Here is a 22,531-nt window from a genome sequence, read left to right on the forward strand (position 1 = left end):
TGTTCAAAAGTTAAGTTTGGAATCTTATTTTTACTGTTTATATAGCATGATTAATTATTATTGGTTCTCATAAACCTTACTACAAATTTACGCTTTCATTTTCATTGATATTAATCAGAACTTATAAGGCAGACCTCTTTGAAATGAGGGAACATTATTACATTTTATGCTGCCTCTGTTGTAATTATAAATTAATGTTCAATTAAAATATTAAATAAATAATAAATTAAGAACAGGTAATAAATAATATTTTGTATCATAATGATATTATGTACAAAGGTAATATGCACATTTATTAAAAAAATTAATTAATTAGCTCAGTATTATTGAACAAATATTTCTATAGTTTAATCTTTTAATTATATTTTTTCTTTTATTAAAAACATGTTCTGAAGAAACCAAAATCTTTGCAAAAGTGTTGAATAATGTAGCTAATGAATAAAACAGCAAATGAGAAAATTAATTTTAAAATAATTATATTTTGCTGCTAGGATGCAATATGCTAAGCTACATAATTATATTTTTAATACATATGCATGGATATAAGATTTATTCAATTTCCTAGATATCATCAGCAGTAATTTCTACATCAATAAAGACTTATTTAATAGTTGGAAGTCATAACAGGTTTTAACAATTAGTCTTATTTTATTTTTATGATTTTTTTTTTTTTTAAGCAATCAATATAATTTTCCTTTTTCACCTAACTGATTTCTGTTGATTATTCACAAAAAACAAGTAAAAATTTGAAAAGTTTTTGTCATCCAACTTGAAAAAAGATTTACTTCTTGAACATGTTGCTTAGTAATTGAGGAATTAGATAATAAAAGGAGACTAAAGTATTAAAGATTCTTTCATAATTAAAATTTTTATTCAACCCATCAAGATGCAGTGACACTGTAAGAGGTTATGACAGTTGTATGTTTGTTGTAAATGATGAGGTATATGTATTCTTGGCTGAAATTAATAATAAAAAAAGTGTTGTAAACTAGATTGTAGTCATGTAATGGATAGGAAATAAAAATGAAGGTTTTAATCTATTTTGTGGAATTAGAAAAAAAAATAGTTGTCTAAATGTTTGATAATGAAAGATATGTTGCATTCTGAAGCTTGTAGCGATTATACGTGTTAAAAGTGCATGGATGTAAAGTATTGTAATTAAAAGTGGAAATTTCCTGAGTGATTTATTTAAAATTGGTAAAAGATTTCAAATAATTTATAAAAATTACTAAAAGTACGGATTTTCTGAAAGGTGAGAAACCATCCACATAAAATAGATCATATTGTGGAATTAAGAAAAAAATCACCTATAAACTATACCGTATACAGCTACATTATGGCTTAAATAAATCAGTTCTTTAATTATTTGGAGTTCATTGCGTTAAATTATTCAAACCTTTTACTGAGTATTAACACAGAAGTAAACTAAGAATGAAACAATATTCATATTTCAAATTTGTAAAAGAAATTAGATTATTCATTCAGATTTCCACATTCAGATGTTTATAATCTTTGCCCAAGGTCAAATGTTTTATTAAAAAATGATTCAACTAATAGATTCAAATCTCAGTTTGACCATAATAACAGAAAATATAACAGGTAGTGAAAAAAATTTAATTTTGTAATTCCAAGCCTTTAGTATTTACCACTATAACTATTTAAGTAATTTGTTTTGCTGTTGAATATAAATTAAAAGAAGAACAATGCTATATATTCAGTGTTAGTTGATATTTTTTTTAAAAGAAAAATTGTTTTATTCTAGTTTAAAAATATAGTTTATTTTTGAGTGGTGCAGATGATGGAAAAATTTGAATTTATTAATGTCTTCATTCTGCAGTTGGTTAAAAATCACAAAAGAATCAAAATAACATATTTACTCCCAGGTTCAAGGCCACAGTCAATACAGTTGGAACTCTGAGATATGTGGTAAAAAAAAAGTCCCCAAGATTATGAAGATCTTTTAAAGATCATCACAGTTCTTCTCAGTGATTTATAGTTAAGTATGCAGGCTCCATTCTCAAAAATAAAATCTGGTCTTGAATAATTTTTTTATTTAATAAACAAAGATGGTGTGTTAAAATTAATAAAAGAATTATATAAAAGTAGTGTACACAACACATGGATCTATTTTGACTCATAAAATTAATTCTTCTTTCATTGAATTCACAATTTACAAATTCCTTAAAAACTCATTTCACAATGAAATAACTTTTGGCGAAGATGAACCGAGAATGCTTACAATAGTAAAACTTTCTACAAGGCAATATTCATATTCAAATTTGTAAAAATATAAGATTATTTATTTAGATTTCCACGTAGAGAGGTTTACAATTTTTACCCAAAATCAAGTGCTTTATTATAAAATGATCCAACAAATGGAATTAGATCTCAGTTTGACCACCATACCAGAAAATGCAATAGTTATCAAACTATTAAACAAATTTTGTTTTGCAGTTCAAGCCTTCAGTATCTACCACTCTAATTAATTAACTAATATATTTTACTATTGTATACAAATTAAATTTGTCTATTCTAGGCAAAAAGTTGGCAATTTTTTGCCTGTTTATAACACCAAATTTTTTAAAGAAATAATTGTAAATTTGAAAGGTGGGCCTGATAATCAAAATAATTATGGTCACAGATTGAAAACATTGATAAAATAATAAAAATTATGAAAATTAAAATTAATTTTTATTTGTTTTTTATCTGTCTTTTAGAACTAGAATTATATATATATTTTTTTTATTTATTTTAATAGTATCATTTTTTAGGGAAGATAATAAAACAGTGTATAATAAATTTTACATTAGTTTTATTTTCAATAAATTTATGAAAATTTTCCTAAAAGGGCTTACCCTTAAAGTATTAAGTTGGTTAATTAATTTTATATATATATATATATATATATATATATATATATATATTATTTTACCAAATAGTGCAACACATGTATTTAATTTTTTAAAACTGTATTAAAAATAATTAAATCTTTAATTTCATTTTTCTTTAAATTCTTCAACTTTTATAATAATGGCTGTGTATTTTTCAAATTGTGTTTTTGTAAATAAAAATTAAACAAAAATTAATTATATCCTTAATGTATCTTAGTTTTTCCAATATTCTCAAGTAATATCAGCTGAATCATGAATATAGATTGAACTGAAAAAAATGTTAAAATATGCTTTTAAGTTAGGAAAAAAGATTTATCTGATAGAATAGAAATACATTTCAGGTATTCATTTATAATTATGGTAGTTTCATAATTTAATCATTCTTTTAATCTGAAAATAACATTGATATACAAACCAGTTCAGCTGGATCTCAGAAAAAGTTTTTGTGAATTCCTAACTTTCAAATATTTAAGTAGAAGAAACTTCTTCTGCTTTATATAAGATCTTATATTTTACATTTCTTGCTATTAATTGTCTTTGAATCAGGGGCAGATAAATGTGAAGAATACAGAACAATTAGTTTAACTAGTCATGCATCAAAAATCTTAACTAGAATTCTATACAGAAGAATTGAGAGGAGAGTGGAGGAAGTGTTAGGAGAAGACCAATTTGGTTTCAGGAAAAGTATAGGGACAAGGGAAGCAATTTTAGGCCTCAGATTAATAGTAGAAGGAAGATTAAAGAAAAACAAACCAACATACTTGGCGTTTATAGACCTAGAAAAGGCATTCGATAACGTAGACTGGAATAAAATGTTCAGCATTTTAAAAAAATTAGGGTTCAAATACAGAGATAGAAGAACAATTGCTAACATGTACAGGAACCAAACAGCAACAGTAGCAATTGAAGAACATAAGAAAGAAGCCATAATAAGAAAGGGAGTCCGACAAGGATGTTCTCTATCTCCGTTACTTATTAACCTTTACATGGAACTAGCAGTTAATGATGTTAAAGAACAATTTAGATTCGGAGGAACAGTACAAGGTGAAAAGATAAAGATGCTACGATTTGCTGATGATATAGTAATTCTAGCCGAGAATAAAAAGGATTTAGAAGAAACAATGAACGGCATAGATGAAGTCCTACGCAAGAACTATCGCGTGAAAATAAACAAGAACAAAACAAAAGTAATGAAATGTAGTAGAAATAACAAAGATGGACCACTGAATGTGAAAATAGGAGGAGAAAAGATTATGGAGGTAGAAGAATTTTGTTATTTGGGAAGTAGAATTACTAAAGATGGACGAAGCAGGAGCGATATAAAATGCCGAATACCACAAGCTAAACGAGCCTTCAGTAAGAAATATAAGTTGTTTACATCAAAAATTAATTTAAATGTCAGGAAAAGATTTTTGAAAGTGTATGTTTGGAGTGTCGCTTTATATGGAAGTGAAACTTGGACAATCGGAGTATCTGAGAAGAAAAGGTTAGAAGCTTTTGAAATGTGGTGCTATAGGAGAATGTTAAAAATCAGATGGGTGGATAAAGTGACAAATGAGGAGGTATTGCGGCAAATAGATGAAGAAAGAAGCATTTGGAAGAATATAGTTAAAAGAAGAGACAGACTTATAGGCCACATACTAAGGCATCCTGGAATAGTCGCTTTAATTTTGGAAGGACAGGTAGAAGGGAAAAATTGTGTAGGCAGGCCACGTTTGGAATATGTAAAACAAATTGTTAGGGATGTAGGATGTAGAGGGTATACTGAAATGAAACGACTAGCACTAGATAGGGAATCTTGGAGAGCTGCATCAAACCAGTCAAATGACTGAAGACAAAAAAAAAAAATAATTGTCTTTGATATTGATGAATCCAATTTTTAACAACTCTCACCATTTTGTGTATGCCTGCCATAAAAATATCTCGCAATCTGGTGTTGAACTTTTGTAGAGTTACACCTCCTTGCCCACAGAAAACTATTCACTGCACAGACTTTAATTTGCACACTATCTGCAATGACAACATTTTTATGGTTATTAATGAATAACTGTTCCTGCCTTCTGCAATGATAAAACTGAATCATATTCAGTATAGCAACAACTTTTATTAAAATATTTTTTTTTGAAAAAAATTTGAGCAAATTCAAATAACTATTGTCGCCCGTATCATATTTAAATATTTATATTTGTTTATTTTATAACTAGATAAAAAATATGTTAATTATGAGCAAAGAATTTTTTATTTGTAACAAGTACTTACATAGTTACGCTATTTCTCTACATAGTCGCCATTCCAATTTAGAAATTTGTCGTAGCGTGGTACCAATACCCTTGTCATAGAACAGAGCCGCCTGTGTTTTCAGCCATGTTTCTACGCTGGTCTGCAGCTCGATGTCTGTGCCAAAATGTTGTCCTCCTAGCCAGCATTTCATGTGAGCAAAGAGGTGAAAATCGGATGGAGCCAAGTCCGGGCTGTATGGTGGGTGATCAAACACTTCCCAACAAAAACACTGCAGGAGCTTCTTTGTTACAGAGGCAGTGTGTGGCCGAGCATTGTCATGGAGAAAGACAATGCCTGATGACAACATTCTTTTCTGCTTATTCTGAATTGTGCTTTGTAGACGTTGAAGAGTCATGCAGTATGAGGCTGCAGTGATGGTCGTGCCAAGTTCCATGAATTCCACCAAGAGAACTCCATTCCGGTCCCAGAACACAGTAACCATACACTTTCTGAGAAGGTTCGCTTGAACTTTTTTGATTTACTGGGAGAATGAGAATGCATCCACTGTTTGGATTGTTCTTTTGTTTCTTCAGTTCCAAAATGGACCCATGTCTCGTCCCCTGTGACAATTTTGTTCAAAAAATCTTCTTCATTGTGGTAGCACTGGAGAAACGTTAGAAAGCCGTCCATTCTCATTGTTTTGTGATGGTCGGACAGCATCTTGGGAACCCATCTCACACACAGTTTGCGGTACTAAAGTCTCTCACTCACAGTGGTGTAGAGAGCTGACCCTGAAATTTCAGGAAACGAATCACACAATACAGAAATTGTGAGCAGACTGTTTTCTCGAATTGCCTCATCCACTCGCTCAACGAGATCATCGGTTGACACTCGCTTCCTTCCCTGACCGCCTGCATCATGAACATCTGTATATCCTGCTTTAAAGTTCCTGCACCATTGTCGCACTTTGCTGTCTCTCATTGAAGTTTCACCATCCACATTACTTATTCGTCGATGAATTTCAGCTGCATTACACCCCTCAGCCTGAAGAAATAGAATTACCGCACACACTTCACACTTGGCAGGAGATGCTATTGTTGTAGACACGTGTTTGCGTGTTCAGAACTAAATAAAGTGACACGGCATGATTGAAGGCCATACTAGAGACGCTGCGCAACACATATATGCAAAGGTTCATCCGATTTTTGCGTGGGTTTTTATTTCGCGACCGATCAGACCTTGAAAAAAAATAACCCTCGTATTACTCAAAATATTTTCTCCTTTTAATATTATTTAATTTAGTTTTTCTCTGTTAGGTACTATATTATCACAAGTTCCAGGCAATCTGACAAGAGTCATGAATCATTTCTAATATTGATGTACCCATTTTCAAGAATAGTAAACATCTAGTAAACAGGTTTATTGAAGAAAGTGAGGTGTGAGCATTCCGTAATTTCCCATTCCTTATATCATTGACCTATATACTGTTGTAGATTCAGAACTTTTATAATTATTTTAATTAAAATCTACCTTTACCAGTTATTGTTTATTTGTATTATATGAAGTTTTTGGGAATTAGTTGTTATTATCAGATGTAATATTATTAGTACATCATTGTAAGTTATGATGAATATAAAATATAAAATAAACAAATTTACTCTACAATGCTATACAAATTACACATTAAAACACATGATTGTAGTAGTAGGCAGTGAAAGTACAATCTTCTATTATTCATTTATTTTTTTTTAAATGTTGATTATTTTATTTTATGTTGTTTGCTTTTTTTAAGAATGCGTGATGTGTGCGACGAGCTTGTTACTGTTGTAGCTGATGTCTTAATTAGTGGACTTACATTTCTAAGGCTTACAACATCTGTTAATGGTGCACCACCTGTAAGTATTACTTATTGAATAGTTATTGATATCCATAATTGATTCGCTTAGTACATAGATTCTAAATATTATTAATATTAATCATCAAAAGGTTCTTCTGATGGAATTAATAAAACAAGAGACTGATCCTCTATTATGATAGCTGTTGTGACTATTACTCAGCTTACTGAATTTTTCTCTCCTAAGGAATCATAAAGCTTTGTTGTAGGTGAGGGTGCGTGCATGCCTCTGAGAAGCAGATAGATATACTGTAGGTGCTTCCATAATGGGTAGATTATGTGGAGTTCAAATTGAAGGATGGATTTTGAAAGGGAGCAGCAAGCCTTTCATTGGTTATTGATTAAAATGATTTTTTTTCTAAATGGTTAATGGTTCATATGACTGAAAAAACAGGAACATAAGTGAATTTACTACTGCTTGTGCTAGGTTTTGAGTACTGCAAACTCAGAGAAATGCAAAATACATCTGTAATTTAAAAGAAAATGGTTTTATTTTTCTTCTTGACACAAAATATTTTGGAGACTTTCAACCAGTTCACCAGATGAGAACTCATACAAGATTACGTAACATTTATTATCTGTAATATGGAAATTTAAACAAGACTGGTAGGTTGGATAGTTTAAAAAGAAGAATTAATTGGTTAAATTTTGATATATTAGGAGTTTATGAGATCATTTGCAAAGATGAGCTGAATTTTTGGTGTGGGAATTCCAAAAATTAACAAAAAATTATAATAAACATAGATATTTATATAGAAAAAATAAATCTTTTATATACTATTCATGTTGAATTTTTAGATAACATTTGTTCATATATTAATTTATTATGGTTATTATGAAGCACAATTCTAAAGTAAGGGCTGATCAGTAACAAAATGAGAGCAGTTAAAAAATTAAAAATTTATTAATAATTTTAAATACTTAATATCTACTTTTTTTCTACTTAATCATCATTTCATTCTAAACACTTATGATATCATGAAGCAAGCTTCTTCAAACCTACTGCATAGAATTCTGTCTCTGGGGATTGTAACCACTTTTTCACTGAGATTTTCAACTCTTCACTTTCTTTGAATAGGGGATGATATGCAAGCCAGTTTTTGGGGTGTAGGAAGAGATGGTAGTCACTGGGTATGAGATCAGGACTTTCAGGAGGATGATAAAAAATTTGCCATCTGAATTTTTGAATTGTACCTGCTGTACATTCAGCTGTGTATAGTCATGTATTATTGTGAAGAAGAACAATTTCTGCTCTCAGCATTCCTCATCGCTGGTTTTGAATAGCATAATTTAGAAAGTGTTTCACAATAGACTTGTGATGATGTGTGATGGATGTTCCAGGTTTTATGAAATCAATCCAAATCACACCCTTTAGGTCCCAGAATTCATTTCCTATGATATTCTTTTGAGACAGCTTGTTTGATTGTTTTTGGTTCAGATGAACCAGAATGACACCAGTGCATAGATTGTTGTTTCACCTCAGCATTGATGTTTGAAATTCATGTTTTTACCAGTGATATGGGAAAAAGAATTTGTCTCCCTCATGGTTAAAGGTTTGAGGGAGACAAAGTATAGACTTTCACTCTATACTGTAGAACATAATAAGGATAAACAATACAAATAATTGTAAGGGGATAAAGTTTCTTATAAAACTGAGATTTTAAATTTTCTATTGGATGATTTATTGGCAGATGATGTGCGTAGTGAAACCCCCATATCATCTGTGAGTCTGAGAGGAAGCTTTTTGCTTTTCACTCTGATGTTTATCTGTGGAAATTGCAGAAGCAGAGATATGTCAGGTAATTTGGAGTTTTGGTAGAAATAAAGCCCTGGGTTTCGATGGAGCTCCTTGTCCATTCTGTTGGAAAATGTGTTGGTACTTTGATTAGAATTTTTAATAGGGTGCTCTTTGCTGGCTACTTCCTCGTTTGCTAGAAAAAAGAAAAAGGCACTTCGTAATACTGATAGATTGTATTCTAGGAAGTTCTTGATAGATGATCTGTACAGGTTTTGCCCAGGCAGGGCCAGTAGATGCTTTCTTAAGGTTATGAATATTGTTTCTTTTAGTAAGTCTGAGTATGTCTTAGCTATCTTTTTGGACATATAAGAGCTTTTAATAATTTGTGGTGTTCCTCTGCCCTGTTTCAGCTGCAGAAGCATGATCATAAACAGAATGAGCTAAATGTTTTATATAGTTATTTCAGCAATCAAGACAGAGTCTCAGAAGTAGGAAAAACGCTGTCTAAATGTTTACGCAGCGTAGTGTTTTAGGACCAATGCTGTGGGTTGCTGAATTCAATTCTTTGATGTGGTTGAAGTTATCCAATCGATCTCCCATCATCACGTATATGGATGATGGGCTTTTGTTGGTTAAAGGAGATTCAAGGAATGAGATTGAATTCATGGCAGCCCAGGCTTGCAATATACTCCAGTTGTGGGATTTGCAACATAAGATGGTGTTTAGCCCAGTGGTAGTAATGAGATGTTGCTGAAGGACAGACTAGCTGTTACATGACAACCTTGTGTATCAGTGGCAGGTCATCGAATTAGGTATGTCCTGCTGCAGAAGTATCTAGGTGTTGTCCTTGATGAGAATCTCAATTCAAGGAGCACTTTCAATATGCTGGCAAAAAAGACTTGTTCTGCTTTCTTCGGTGTTCAGAGAGCAGTTTACCCCAATTGCGGACTTAATTTCAGAATGTGCTTATATTAGGGTGTGTGTGAAGCTATAATGCTCTTTTTTGCACCTATCTGGGCTCATTGAATGAAGTATAATTGTTATAGGAATAGTTTGTTAAGAGCCCCATGTCTCCTACTGTTGTCAGTGATTGTTGTCTTTAGCCTGTGAAAGGCAGCCCTTGTTATTTCTGTTATTAAATCCATTGATAGATATCCTTGCAAAGGAATGTCAATTACATTATGATGCCAAGAAGGTGGTCAACTTGCCTTTGAGCACATAAAAAAATAGACAAGCAAGGTTTCCATTTATGATAGGTCAGGTGGATGAATCATCTGACACACACATTGCACTTTTGGATGTGAGAAGTATTTAGGTAGTTAGTTGGATTTCCCCCAATCAGCATATTACAGTTTCTTTCTGGACATGGTGCTTATGAGACTTGGTCAGATTTGATTTGATTTGATTAATTCAGCCTTGTATCTGGAGTGTAGGGACATTGATGATGTGTGCCATGTCTTATATGTCTGTCCCAACTACAAAACTGAACATACCAAAGTTGTTAGAGAGATTGCAAGGATCAATTCTGGTTTTGATCTGCAAGTTAACTGGAAAAACAAAAGTGAATGTAACATGTTGCTGGCTTCCTTAGATTCTTAGTCTTACAGAGGATGGCTGAGAAGGTCTGATGCTGTTATAGATGTGTAAATAGAATAGTAACCCGTGTGGCTAGGGGCCTTCTTTTTCCTGTTTAGCCTCCGGTAACTACCGTTTAGATAATTCTTCAGAGGATATGTATGAGTGTAAATGAAGTGTAGTCTTGTACATGCTCAGTTCGACCATTCCTGAGATGTGTGGTTAATTGAAACCCAACCACCAAAGAACACCGGTATCCACGATCTAGTATTCAAATCCGTGTAAAAATAACTGGCTTTACTAGGACTTGAATGCTGTAACTCTCGACTTCCAAATCAGCTGATTTGTGAAGACGCGTTAACCACTAGACCAACCCGGTGGATTAAAGTGTGGCTAGGGGCCTGCCTGGATGCTTACTTCACCAAGATATGCATTTTGGCATCAAGCCCCAGTTAGCTGAGATATTCACTGTTAGGATGAGAAATGGATGTGTGGAGAACTCTTTGATGGTGCCATGGTATGGGAGGGTGTAGGCACTGACCTTGCTTCCAAAAGTGGACCAGAGCAGAGATAGGATATGTTTTCATTAGAGGCTTATTAAATTTGTGAATTTTTTCTTGATTTTTAAGTAAATCATGAGGACGTGAATTAATTGAATTATAGGACAAAATTGTCATTGTTGCGATCAACACTTGTGTTGTTGGTATGGGGATAGTATTTTTGGTGTTTAAAGACTCAGTCAAGTAATAATCTGAGTGCACAGTCTAATTGAAGTTAGGTATAGGAAGAGTTTTTGTGTGAAACCTTGATGTTAGAGGAAGAAGCAGAGATGATCATGCTTCCATGAATCTAATTTGATAGTTGAGGGTTTTAGTTATGATAGGTTGTCATGGTTGGAGGCCATTCAATGGTGATAGTAAGTTGTGTAAATACACTGATGGAAATGTCTGCCAAGGAATTTACATCAGTGGAATCCTGACAGAAGCCAAACTGATGACTGTGCTGTGTTATGTTTAGAGGGTCTAAAAAATGACCTCCAGTAAAGTCTGTCAGGGCTAGGGAGTGGTGTAGTGACTGGTATCGTCACAAGCTGGATGTCTTTCCTGATGGACTCAGGATGTGCTAATTGCTGGTTTGATAACATTTTAACATTAATGTGTGCAGGCTTAATAACATTTTAAATTCTCAGTCTCATATTTATTTTATTTGTTCCTTTCAAAGAGATTTTATGTGGCACCAAGTTCAGCAACAATGAGCAATTCTAAATTTGGTTTTGTTTAAAGGGTGAGGGAGTAGATAATGAAGATGAAGTGGAGACTGAAACTGCTGAAGAGGAGGGGGCAGTAGGAGGAATTGATCGATTGCATGACCATCAAACTTCAAAGAATGCAGCTGAACAGCATTTGGTCACTAATCAAATTGTTAGGTGTCCAAAGGTATTTATATTGTCTAATTATTGGTAAACATAGACAAAAGCTATGTTTTTATTAAGAACAGTACTGATTGTAAACGCCACAGTTGTAACATTAATACTCTTAACCATAGCAGTAACCTAACACTTGCCATATTTAGTTACAAGATTTGTCAATGGCTTATTTAGTTTTTAAAATCTGTTTTTTCTGCCCAGTGCTTATTTCCAGATTGTACAATATTCTCTAATTTCCTTTTTACACTCATACAGTAGTTTTGTTTAAAAGAAATCATTTCTTATGTCTGAAAATCACTAAGAAATCAGTGTTTGTAATTATCTACCATCTCAGCATGCCTTTTTTTGTTTATTTACTTTATTCAAGTTCATTTTGATATGTTTTGAGGTGTAGTTTTGCATGTTTAATGTAATTATATATATTTTTTTTTTTAATTAATGAAGTTTGTGGAAAAGTAAGTAAATAAATCTACGGAATATATCTAGAAAAAATTTATGCATGCATCAATTAATAATAATATTTGCATCTCTTTTCTACGGTAGATAATAGGCTATTTTTATTTTTATCTAGTCTAAATTAATAAGGAATTATTTGTATATTATCAAATTAACATTAGTGTTATACATAATTTTTTTAATTAAGTATTTAACTATGCAGAATGCCTGGTTTATTTTGTGTAAATATGAAAATATTTAAAAGCCGTCACCTAAATATGTAATGAATATTATTGCCAAGTGCATATTGCTTTTGGTACTTTATCTCTAATGTGTTGTTTATTTTACATAAAATTTAAATGTAAGTTTTTGCTTAAGACTACTGATTCTAAAAAGTACATTCCATTATAGGTACACTGTCACTAATAGGACCAATGAAATGGTTGAAAAATAAAAATTATTTCTTATTTTTATACTTACTCTTGTTTCTTCCTGATTATTGTCAACTGCTTGGGTCATTTGCCAGGTAGAATATTGTCCCAAATGGTACATTTTAGATAGCCAAATTTATTTATTTTAAAAACCGTTTTGAACATCTGCATTACATTTCCTAAAGAATTAAATTCAGGTATAATTTTCTATAAAAGTGTGCTGATGCAGGCTTGATAACATTTTAAATTCACAATCTCACACCATCAGATTTATTTTGTTTGGTCCTTTCAAAGAATTTTTATATTGCAATAAGTTTAGTAACAATGACCAGGTCAAGAATATAGTACAAGAATAGCCCAGACACTAAGGTGAGCAGTGTTTTGTGTAACTTTACTATTGGAATAAAAATGTCCACAGAAAGGTAGGACAAGTACCTTAATGTAACCAGAGATTTATGTTGAAAAGTAGCATTAGTTTTATTGTCATTGAATAAATAATATTTTCCGACAGTGATTAGTCTTGTTTAATTATTGAATGACCTTTGCAGTATAAATTCAATGTACATTCTGGGGTATGCACGGTATGACTTAATCTTTTAATTTATATATATTATGTTATTTTTTATTATCTTCTGTTTTGTATTGTACTTGTATATAATATAGTCTTGTACAATAATGACTTATCATGAATTTGTTAAAACAGCTTTATGTGGTTTTTATTAGTTCTAAATGTTACATTTTTTAACATCAAAAATAAATGAGTATTAAAATGGAAATAATAATGTAGTGTAAACTGGACCATGGTTGTAACTTATGATTATTTGTCACTCCTGTGAATAAAGACTAGTAAGAAGATGAAGAGAAAAATAGAAAGCCAAGAAACAACACCATTGTTATCCACAAAGAATAAAATTGTTATTATTCAATTGTTATTGATGTTATTCACCAGGTAAGATTAGAATATTATATTAGGAAAAGAGGAGGAAACAGTAAAAATTTCTTTACTGTTTGAGTATAAAAAATAGAAATAATCACAGAGAAAAGTAAAATATTAATGGTGACAAGAAATTATTGAAATAGAAGAGGCAGTCTACAAATGCAAGCAGAAGCTTTAGAAATTATTAAAAGCTATCTATATTTATATTGTAAATTATCTGAGATAGACAAGTGAGAAAATGAATAATAGCATTCAGATGGCAGGAGGATTTTATCATTGTTAAAATTTAGTGTGGTATTAGTACAAATGAAATATAAACAGACAACTTTCATGAGTTTCCATGTGTGTTCTAAAAAATGGTTTAGAATCTTGGTTGAAGAAAAAGAAAATGAAGTTTTTAAGAGACATGGTAGGAAAGATTAAGATTTCAAGTAAAAAATTCTACAATAAGAAAACACCATTAGATTGTGCACTATAGGACAGAATTGAAATGTAGACAAAGTTGGTTTGGGGACTTACAGAGAATGCCAAGTAGTGAGAGAATGCCAAGTGATATTTGCTGAAGAAATTTTTTGTTTAAATGTTAAAATCTAGAGGAAGACCAGGAAAGATATTTGGATAGATTTTGTAAAAAAAAAAATACCTGAAATAAAGAACAGATTAAAATAAAGTTTTTGAGGGGAATTGGTGGTGAGGAAGAGTTAAGAGTAGGTTTATGATCTAGTAGAGTGTGAATGCTCATACTGAGAGGTCTTGTTGTATCTAGCTCTGCATTTAATAGCTTTTTGGATTGGTTTTATGGTGAATTTTTTAACTGATACATAGTGAGGAATTGTTGACATTAGGTTACCAGATAAGTCTTTAAAGTTTCGAGTTTTTTGGTTGACGGATTGTACTGTTTTTAGAGTTTTTTAGTGACAGTGTTATTTCTCCATATAAGACAATGCTTAACCTGTAGACCAGTTGAGTGAGTATTTTCTAAGTCTTTAAACACAACTCAGCAAGGCTGTGAACAAGGACTTGTAATACTTTCTATACCAGTGATAATTTTTCTATCCTGAGGCTCATTATAAGGGGGAATCTTTATTTATCCGTAAATAACTCCTGAACCATACCTAATCCACCTGAACCCTTTCGGATCTTCACCAATCATATAGCCCTACACTCTCTGACTCCAAAAACCCCCAACACCAAAAATACCCACCCTGAAAAAATTCAAAAAAATCACTTTTCTTCATATTTCACACCCTTCTGTACCTTTCTGACCAACCTTCACCTTCCAGAAATTGACCTCAGATTTGGTGTAATACATTTTACCTGCTCCAAAAAAGTGCTGCTCCTCCCATAAAGTGCCCCAGGAAAAAGCAGAGTGGGTACTCAAATTGTGCGAAATTGAGCCCAGAACCAGAATTCAAGACCCTCTTTGGGATAGAATATACCTGACAGCCAGGGATGGACAGAAACCCTTTTAAGGCGTCCAGTAGGCTAGAGAGGTCACCAGATAGGAGTAGTTCATCAGTTCATGGCTCAACATCATCGTTGCGGATGGAAGCTGAAAACCCAGGTGCAATTGCTGCACCGTCGACCTCTTGAAGGACCATGCAAGTGGCTGAACGTGCCCAAGTTGCATCGTCAGACGAAGAAGAAGGAGCTATCAATTTGCTCACCCTTGTTACTAAACTAGAGGTGCTTTCCAGTGATTTAAGTAGTTACATAGAAAGGAGTACTAAGCGTGAAATAAAACTCCTGAATAAGGAAGTTGCTTTGCCGGCACAGATTTGATGATTTTGTGTGAACAAATGCCTCCACAGGGGCATATACAGAAGAACCTTATGCCAGTCACTCAATCAAGGCAGACAGACCCACAGAAGATATCGGAAAATGACGAGTTTCTTAGGAGTGACTTATCAGTTACTGACCTACTGGACCAGCTCCTGCGAAGATGGCCGCCGAAGTTCATAAATAGAGTTAGAGAGGTGAAAACACTGTCTGTTGAAAATGGGGACATGTAATTTTATAGACATTTTTCACACCTGAAGATCAGGAACAGAGTAGCTGGCTGTCACGAGTTATAAACCTGGTGATGTCGTTAGAGAAATCTCTCTCTGGGGGAAGAAGCTGAATCTGAACAGAGAAGCAGATATAGCATATATTACGATTCAACAAGTGGTAATTGAGAAACTGCAGCAATCATATTGAAGGCAGTGAGGCGAGTACTGGGGAAGTCGACATCTCTGATATTTATCCTCCTAGAAGGTCTGCTTGGAGCAGTGGTCAAAAAGATTCTGACTTACCTTTTCAGAAAAGATGCCAAGACGGTATCAGTGGTTCTCCCAGAACCTGAACGCTCCAAATCGTGGTCAGCTTCAGCTAAGAGGTCGACCCCTCCAGTCGAAGACAGCCGCACTGTAGTAATGCATGCCCAGGGTAAGATAAACTCAGACTTGCTGCGTACGATGAAGACGTTGGTCAAGGAGAAGAGGCAGGTGAAGTGCTCTCTATAAGGCAGAGCAGAGGAGATGAATTACAAGTTAAAATTAAGGGCAAATAAAGTACGGAACAATTTACTGCTACACTTAAAGGGATCGAGCAGCGAGTTTACAAGTCGGCAAGAGAACATGAGGTGATAGGCAGGCGTAGTCCATATAAAAGACATTGCTGTTGATACTACAGAAAAGGAGGTGTGATGCGATAGTTGATGTTATAGGCAAGAACGAAGAATTCAGAATATTACAGTTATTACTTCCCATCAGGTGGCAATCAGACTGGTTAATGAACGCATCAGAGTTGGGTGGGTCCATTGTCAGGCCTACATTAGAGAAGAAACAAGCAGATGTTATAAATGTTGGGGCTCGCCATAGAAGTGTTGAGTGTCAGGGGCCCAACAGGACTGAATTAAGTTATAATTGCAGAGAACCCGGACATAAGGTACAAGAATGCAGGAACCATATGAAATGCTGGAACTGTAGAAGCACATACCATCGCACCGGAGGTTCGACGTGCAAACAAAATAAAAGCAATTAAGGTTATGCTCTCAAACATCAATCATAGTTCCCTCTCTCACAACTTAGTGGGAGAGCTGGCGAGAAATATCAGTGCAAATATATTAATAACAACTGAGCCAAATATATATATAGCGGCAAGAAATGACTAGTGTGCAGACGAGTCAGGGGATGTTGCCATACACAATGTTAGTGGCAGATTTGGGTGGCAACTGCCCCATCAAGGACAGGGATAATAGCTGTGGAGTTGGCAGAAGCTGTTGTAATAAGGGCGTATATTAGCCCAAACGGTGATGTGTATGTTTATACATAGGACGTTTGCAAGATGAAATCAATAGAACATGAAAAAAGATCATACTTACAGGTGATCTAAACTGCAAGACAGTTGTAGCAAGCAAGTCATCTACAAATCGGTGACGTGAGATAGTTGCGGGCCTGATGCAGACAGCTGGGCTGTACTGCTTGAACGACTCAACGCCGACCTTTGAAGCAAGGGGCCGGCGTCCATTCATCCATATTAGACCTGACAATATTGGACAACAGGTGGAACTATAATCACTGTAACTGGATGGTCCTGGAAGGTGAGACAGCCAGCAATCACCGTGCCATGCTCCTCCAGATAATCAATCGCTCCTTTCGGTCAATCGATCAATTTAAACCTCAAAGACTGACGCAGTGGCAGTTTTTGACTGTAGTGACAAACATGTCAAGGTTACGGGACGGGAGACAGCTGACACCTGAAGTCCTGCAAGACCTCATCATACAAGAAATAGCGCAAATACCAATTGGTGACAAGAGGTTTCAGCCTGCATATTGATGGTTGGACACAATCAAGCACATGAGGCAAGAACTTGAGAATTCCAGTAAACGACTCAGAAGAATAGGCGGTGATGCCTATGATGCTGCAGCTCATGAGTATATTACAAACAGAAGAACATTAAATTACAAAATAAAACGAGCCAAGGAAAGTAAGTGGCAAGATTTGTGTGGAGAGTTGGATGAGGATTTGTGGGAACGAGCCTATCAGATTGCAACAAAATGGTTTGAGAGACTTTTACCCATTCTCACAGGTAACCAGGCGATGGAGCATATTGCCAGGCTCTTCCCAAGAGAACATGTGGGAGATAATTTAGTAGTTGAATGCGAGAGGAAACGCTTCTCTGCAAAAGAGGTCATGGTGATTCTTAATCTAAAGGATTGAAAGGACTAGATGGTATCCCTGCATCTTTGCTAAAGGAATTGGTCAAACTGGTGCCTTGGGAAATGATTGATATTGCAAATTACGGTCTAGAGAACAAGGTATTTCCAAGGTTCTGGAAAGACACACGTCTCCTCTTACTGGAGGAGTTCAAAGTGGACGTCAGCATCCATGCAAATCAATTCAAACTTTGGTGCAGATGGTCAGCAGTTCAAGCCATTGCCATAGTGGTAAACTGGGCAGAAGTACATGGAGAACGAGCTCTATGCCAATGTTTATATTTTTGGGTGTCAAGAACGCGTTCAGATCCTTAACCTGGAATTCAATAAAATGGCCCTTATGATAGCTCTATGTAGGCAGATTGGGGAATACTTGAAGGATCATTGGATAACTGCAGGCGTACAAAACAAGAGCCTGCAATTCCAGATATTTGGGGGGTACCACAAGTATCAGTCTTGGGCCCGCTTCTTTGGCTCTTAGTATGTGATGGAGTGCTTAGCCTCCATCTACCAGACGAAGCTGAAACAGTGACCTATGCGGACGATTTGACTGTCTTGGTCAGCAGTAAGATGGAGGGCGACTTGGAGATGCATGGCAATGCAGCTTTTGTTAGTATAAGTATGTGACTGAATGAACACGGACTAGATCATCAAAAAAAATTGAGTTCACAACATTAACCGGCAGAAGAAAGATAGGTCACATCGATCTAAGAGTGGGAGACCAGCCACTCCAGAACAAAGCAAGTGTAAAGTAGCTAGGGGTAAAGATTGATAGAGCATGCAAATTTAGCCAGCATGTGGTTGAATGCTGTGACAAGGCAGAGAGGACCACTAAGCTCTTAAAATACTGATGACGTCACTTACAGCTCCTTGCGCTTCTAAACAAAGACTAATAATGTTGATAGTAATGTCTGCAATGCTGTATGCCTCCCCAGTTTTGGGCCCTGCTGTGAGAGTGAAACGCAATCTAAATAAAATACAGAATGTATTTTACATTCTGTATTTTATTTAGATGCAGATGCACGCTGTTGAGCATAATTGCAGGTTGCATAACTGTCTCTTACGAGTCAGCATGCGTGATAGATTTACTCTGATAGATTTACAGATTGAGGAAAGGAGTAATAGGTATGGAGGCATGGATACATCAGATGCGAAATGTAGGACGCTCAATATTTGGGGTGAAAGATGGGCAACAGGTGACAGATCGTTGTGGAATAAATGTCTCATATCAGATCTAGAGACTTGGATCAAACATGGCCATAGTGAGGTGAATTTTCAATTATCCCATATGTTTACAGGCCATGGTGCCTTTGAATATTATTTACATAGAGTGGGCAGGCGCGATTCTCCCTGCTGTACGTATTGTAGCAGGAATGCTATGGCAGAATATACCACGGCATAGTTCTACCATGCCGGACTTATTGCTGGTAGGTGGGAAGGCCCCCCTTACAGTTAAAGGATGCTCCCCTGGCCTGAGCTTTACTTAATTGTATGTCCAACCCAGGGGTTTAGGGGAAAAAAAAGGTTTATGATCTCAGTCTAGTAGATGATTTTTCATAAAAAAAGGTTTAGCAACTCAGTCTAGTAGATGGATGAAGGTAAGGATTATGATGTTAATGAGACTAACAAATATTTAATTAGCTTTTTATTAAAAAGTAATCTAATATATTATTACATTTACAAATATTAAAATTAAGTAAGATTTTAATAAGTTTTAAAAAATATCTTTTGCACCAGATAAATAATACAATAATCATTTTTACTAGTGTGTTGCATTATCACAATACTTTTTATAGTTTTACTGATTATTGAACAAAGTATTAATATTGTACAAATTCCTTACATTCATAATGAATACATTTTCTAATAGAATATTCTCCCTTTTATTATTCAATATTACAAATAAAAATTTGTTTATTCTTGTTTTGATGCATGCCCTTTGGTATTTGATGGAGTAAATAATTTATTGGGTATATTAAAATAATAATCTGTACGTGCTTTTGACAGAGTGATACTGCAGTAGTGTCTGATGCTGAATTAGCTGAAGCCGATCAATCAAGTAGACATTCTGCCACCGTTACTGCTACTGTAGTAACTACCAGTTGCATAGTCAGTCTGCCAATGATGACTAATAGCACCAATAACATTACTGAGAATGAGCAATCGACTACCAGATCTGCTGCAGATGATATAAACAGGGTATACTATCTTTTGTTATTTTTGTTTGAGTGCTTGTGAGTTATTAAGAATATTTTTATTTTTTTTTTTTGGTAAATGTAATCCTGTGTTAGATCATCTTTAACCATTACAGTTATGATATTAATATTAACAAGATTCATTAATCTAATTAGTTGTTAAATTGATTAATGCTCCAAGTGGTAAAAATTTTAAATGAAAAAAAAAGATGTTCTCGTAATTAGCAGAGTTATATCAGTAATACATTTTTGTTATTTATATTACATGAATTTCCCTGTTGAAAACAAGGTTTTCAAAAACCCTTAAAAGGGTTTTTGTCCATCCCTGGCTGTCAGGTATATTTTATCCCAAAGAGGGTCTTGAATTCTGGTTCTGGGCTCAATTTCGCACAATTTGAGTATCCACTTGGCTTTTTCCTGGGGCACATTTTGGGGGGAGCAGCACTTTTTTGGAGCAGGCAAATATTATTTTTTGGTGTCATTTGAATAAAAAAATATGATTTATATTTGAGTAATTGCCACTCCTAATTGAACTATGGTTAGAGAAACTTATTATTATTAATAACTATAAATATTATAACTAAATAATCTTGGCTCAAATTGTTAGCCACATCCAGCATAATTTTTGTTACATTAGGATGCAACTTCTATGTAAGGCCTTATAAAAATAATTTTAAAAATACATATTTGAAATGAGAATTAAAATATCATATGTATCTAACAGGTCTTCCAAATGTAATGCTTATTTTATTGACATTCAAATGGAAAACCTGAAACAGCCTATCCAGTTAACATTAGTTTGCAATAGGGGAACTCAATTCTTCAGAATAGAGTACATTTAACTAATTTGTAGTGGTTATGATTTATTCGGTAGACCACTCTATCCTCATTGATTTACAATATTTTTCTTTTATAGATACTGTATGGAATACATTTTTATAGCTGTCTGAAATAGATTGTAACTGGAACTGGAGTATTTTGCAGTGATTTTAACTGTGTTCAGTGAATTGTTTTAAAAAGTAACCCTACATATTACAAAAAAGATTACATTCCATTTTTGAAATTAATTTCAGTAGCCAACATATAAAACAGGTATGGAATATAATTTTATTAATTTTAAGTAATAAATATTAGATTTCATTGATATTTATTTATTAGTTTATTTAATTTAATAAGAATTAGGTTATGTGGCATGGTATCGTCAGTTTAAATTAGGATATAGAATTGGCATTATACGAGGGTAAATCAAATATAAACAGTAATTTTTTTTAATAAATTTATTGATTAATTACATACACAATTCATACCTTCATCATTTATCTATAGTCTCCTGCACAATCTACACACTTTTGCCAATGATTTGGAAGCTTGAATATTTCATAAAAAGTTTGAGAATAAGTTGTCAACCATTTTCACGCATGCTACTCAACAGCTTTATTTTTTTTTAATTGTTCTGTTCCAAGCATTTCAAGGGCACAAACAAAAAATAATCACAGAGGGACAAATCTGGGTTGTAGGGAGGGTGGTCAATGGTTTCCCAATGCATTTTTTCCAATCTCTCTCTTGTCAAATTGTGGTGTGCGGCCTGGTATTGTCATGGAGAAGGATGATATCTCTAATCAGCATACTCCATCTTCTGTTTTGGTAGGCGGCTTTTGTTGACTGTAGCAGCTGGCAGCTTAGTAAGCGGCATTCACCATTCATGGATTGTGGAGAAAATTGATGATTAAAGTTCCCCTTTAGTCAAAAAAAAATTTTGCAAAGTTTTTCTGACTGACAGACGGGTTTTGGCCTTCACTGGGCAGCCCTCATCCTTCCTTCGCCACTCCTTACTTGCCAGTTTTGACTCCAGAGTGCAATGATAAACCCATGTCTCATCACATATTATGATATGCCTCAAAAAATTGTCTCCTTCTTGCCAAAATCTATATAGAAGTCTCTCACAGTTCTTCAACCTGACCTGCTTTTGATTTTCAGTTAACAACCTCAGAACCCATTGAGCACTTAAGTTTTCTAAAGCCAAGATGATCAGTGATAATAGATTGAGCACTCCTGTAGCTGATACCAACTTCTGATGCAATTTCTTCAACAGTGAATTGGCAGTCACCTTTGATAAGCTTTCAAATGGCACAGATGTTGTCAGCTGTGCGACTTGACCTTAGGCATCAATCATAACTTTCATTTTCTACACTTTCTTCTCACCCACCCTTAAATTATCTGGCCCACGTACACTCAGTTCTGGAACAGTGTAGCGTCCCCAAATGATACCTTTAAACATGTTAAAATTTCCACATGTTTAACGCGTTCATTAGTTAAAAACTTTGATTATAAGTTGTGCAACAGGCGACAGAACCTCTTGCTCATTCATGGCTGTACTGACGACAGAACAGAATGGTGGAACTAACCAAACTGGTTCCCCCTCTCCATCAGATTGAACATTAACCCCCCCCCCCCACTTCAACTTACAGTTCGGAACTGCTTGCTGCATAAAATGGTAAAATTACTGTTTAAATTTGATTCATCTTGTATTGGATGATGAAATTGGAAACTTTTCAAATTACTGAGATCATTAAACTTTAACCAGTTTCAA

The 22,531-nt window shown here is 34.1% G+C and overlaps 1 protein-coding gene across 1 annotated transcript in view; it reads left to right on the plus strand.

Annotated features, from left to right (window-relative positions):
- Positions 1 to 19,984, plus strand: part of LOC142317486 (uncharacterized) — a 203,939-nt gene extending 183,955 nt beyond the window's left edge. The window contains exons 7-9 of the mRNA XM_075354051.1: positions 6,904 to 7,006; positions 11,602 to 11,754; positions 19,754 to 19,984. Of these exons, the coding sequence (XP_075210166.1) occupies positions 6,904 to 7,006; positions 11,602 to 11,754; positions 19,754 to 19,984 (487 nt within the window). The remainder of the gene's footprint in view (positions 1 to 6,903; positions 7,007 to 11,601; positions 11,755 to 19,753) is intronic.
- Positions 19,985 to 22,531: the final 2,547 nt, after the last annotated feature.

This window comes from Lycorma delicatula, chromosome 1, assembly GCF_047948215.1.
Source record: "Lycorma delicatula isolate Av1 chromosome 1, ASM4794821v1, whole genome shotgun sequence".
NCBI lineage: Eukaryota > Metazoa > Arthropoda > Insecta > Hemiptera > Fulgoridae > Lycorma > Lycorma delicatula.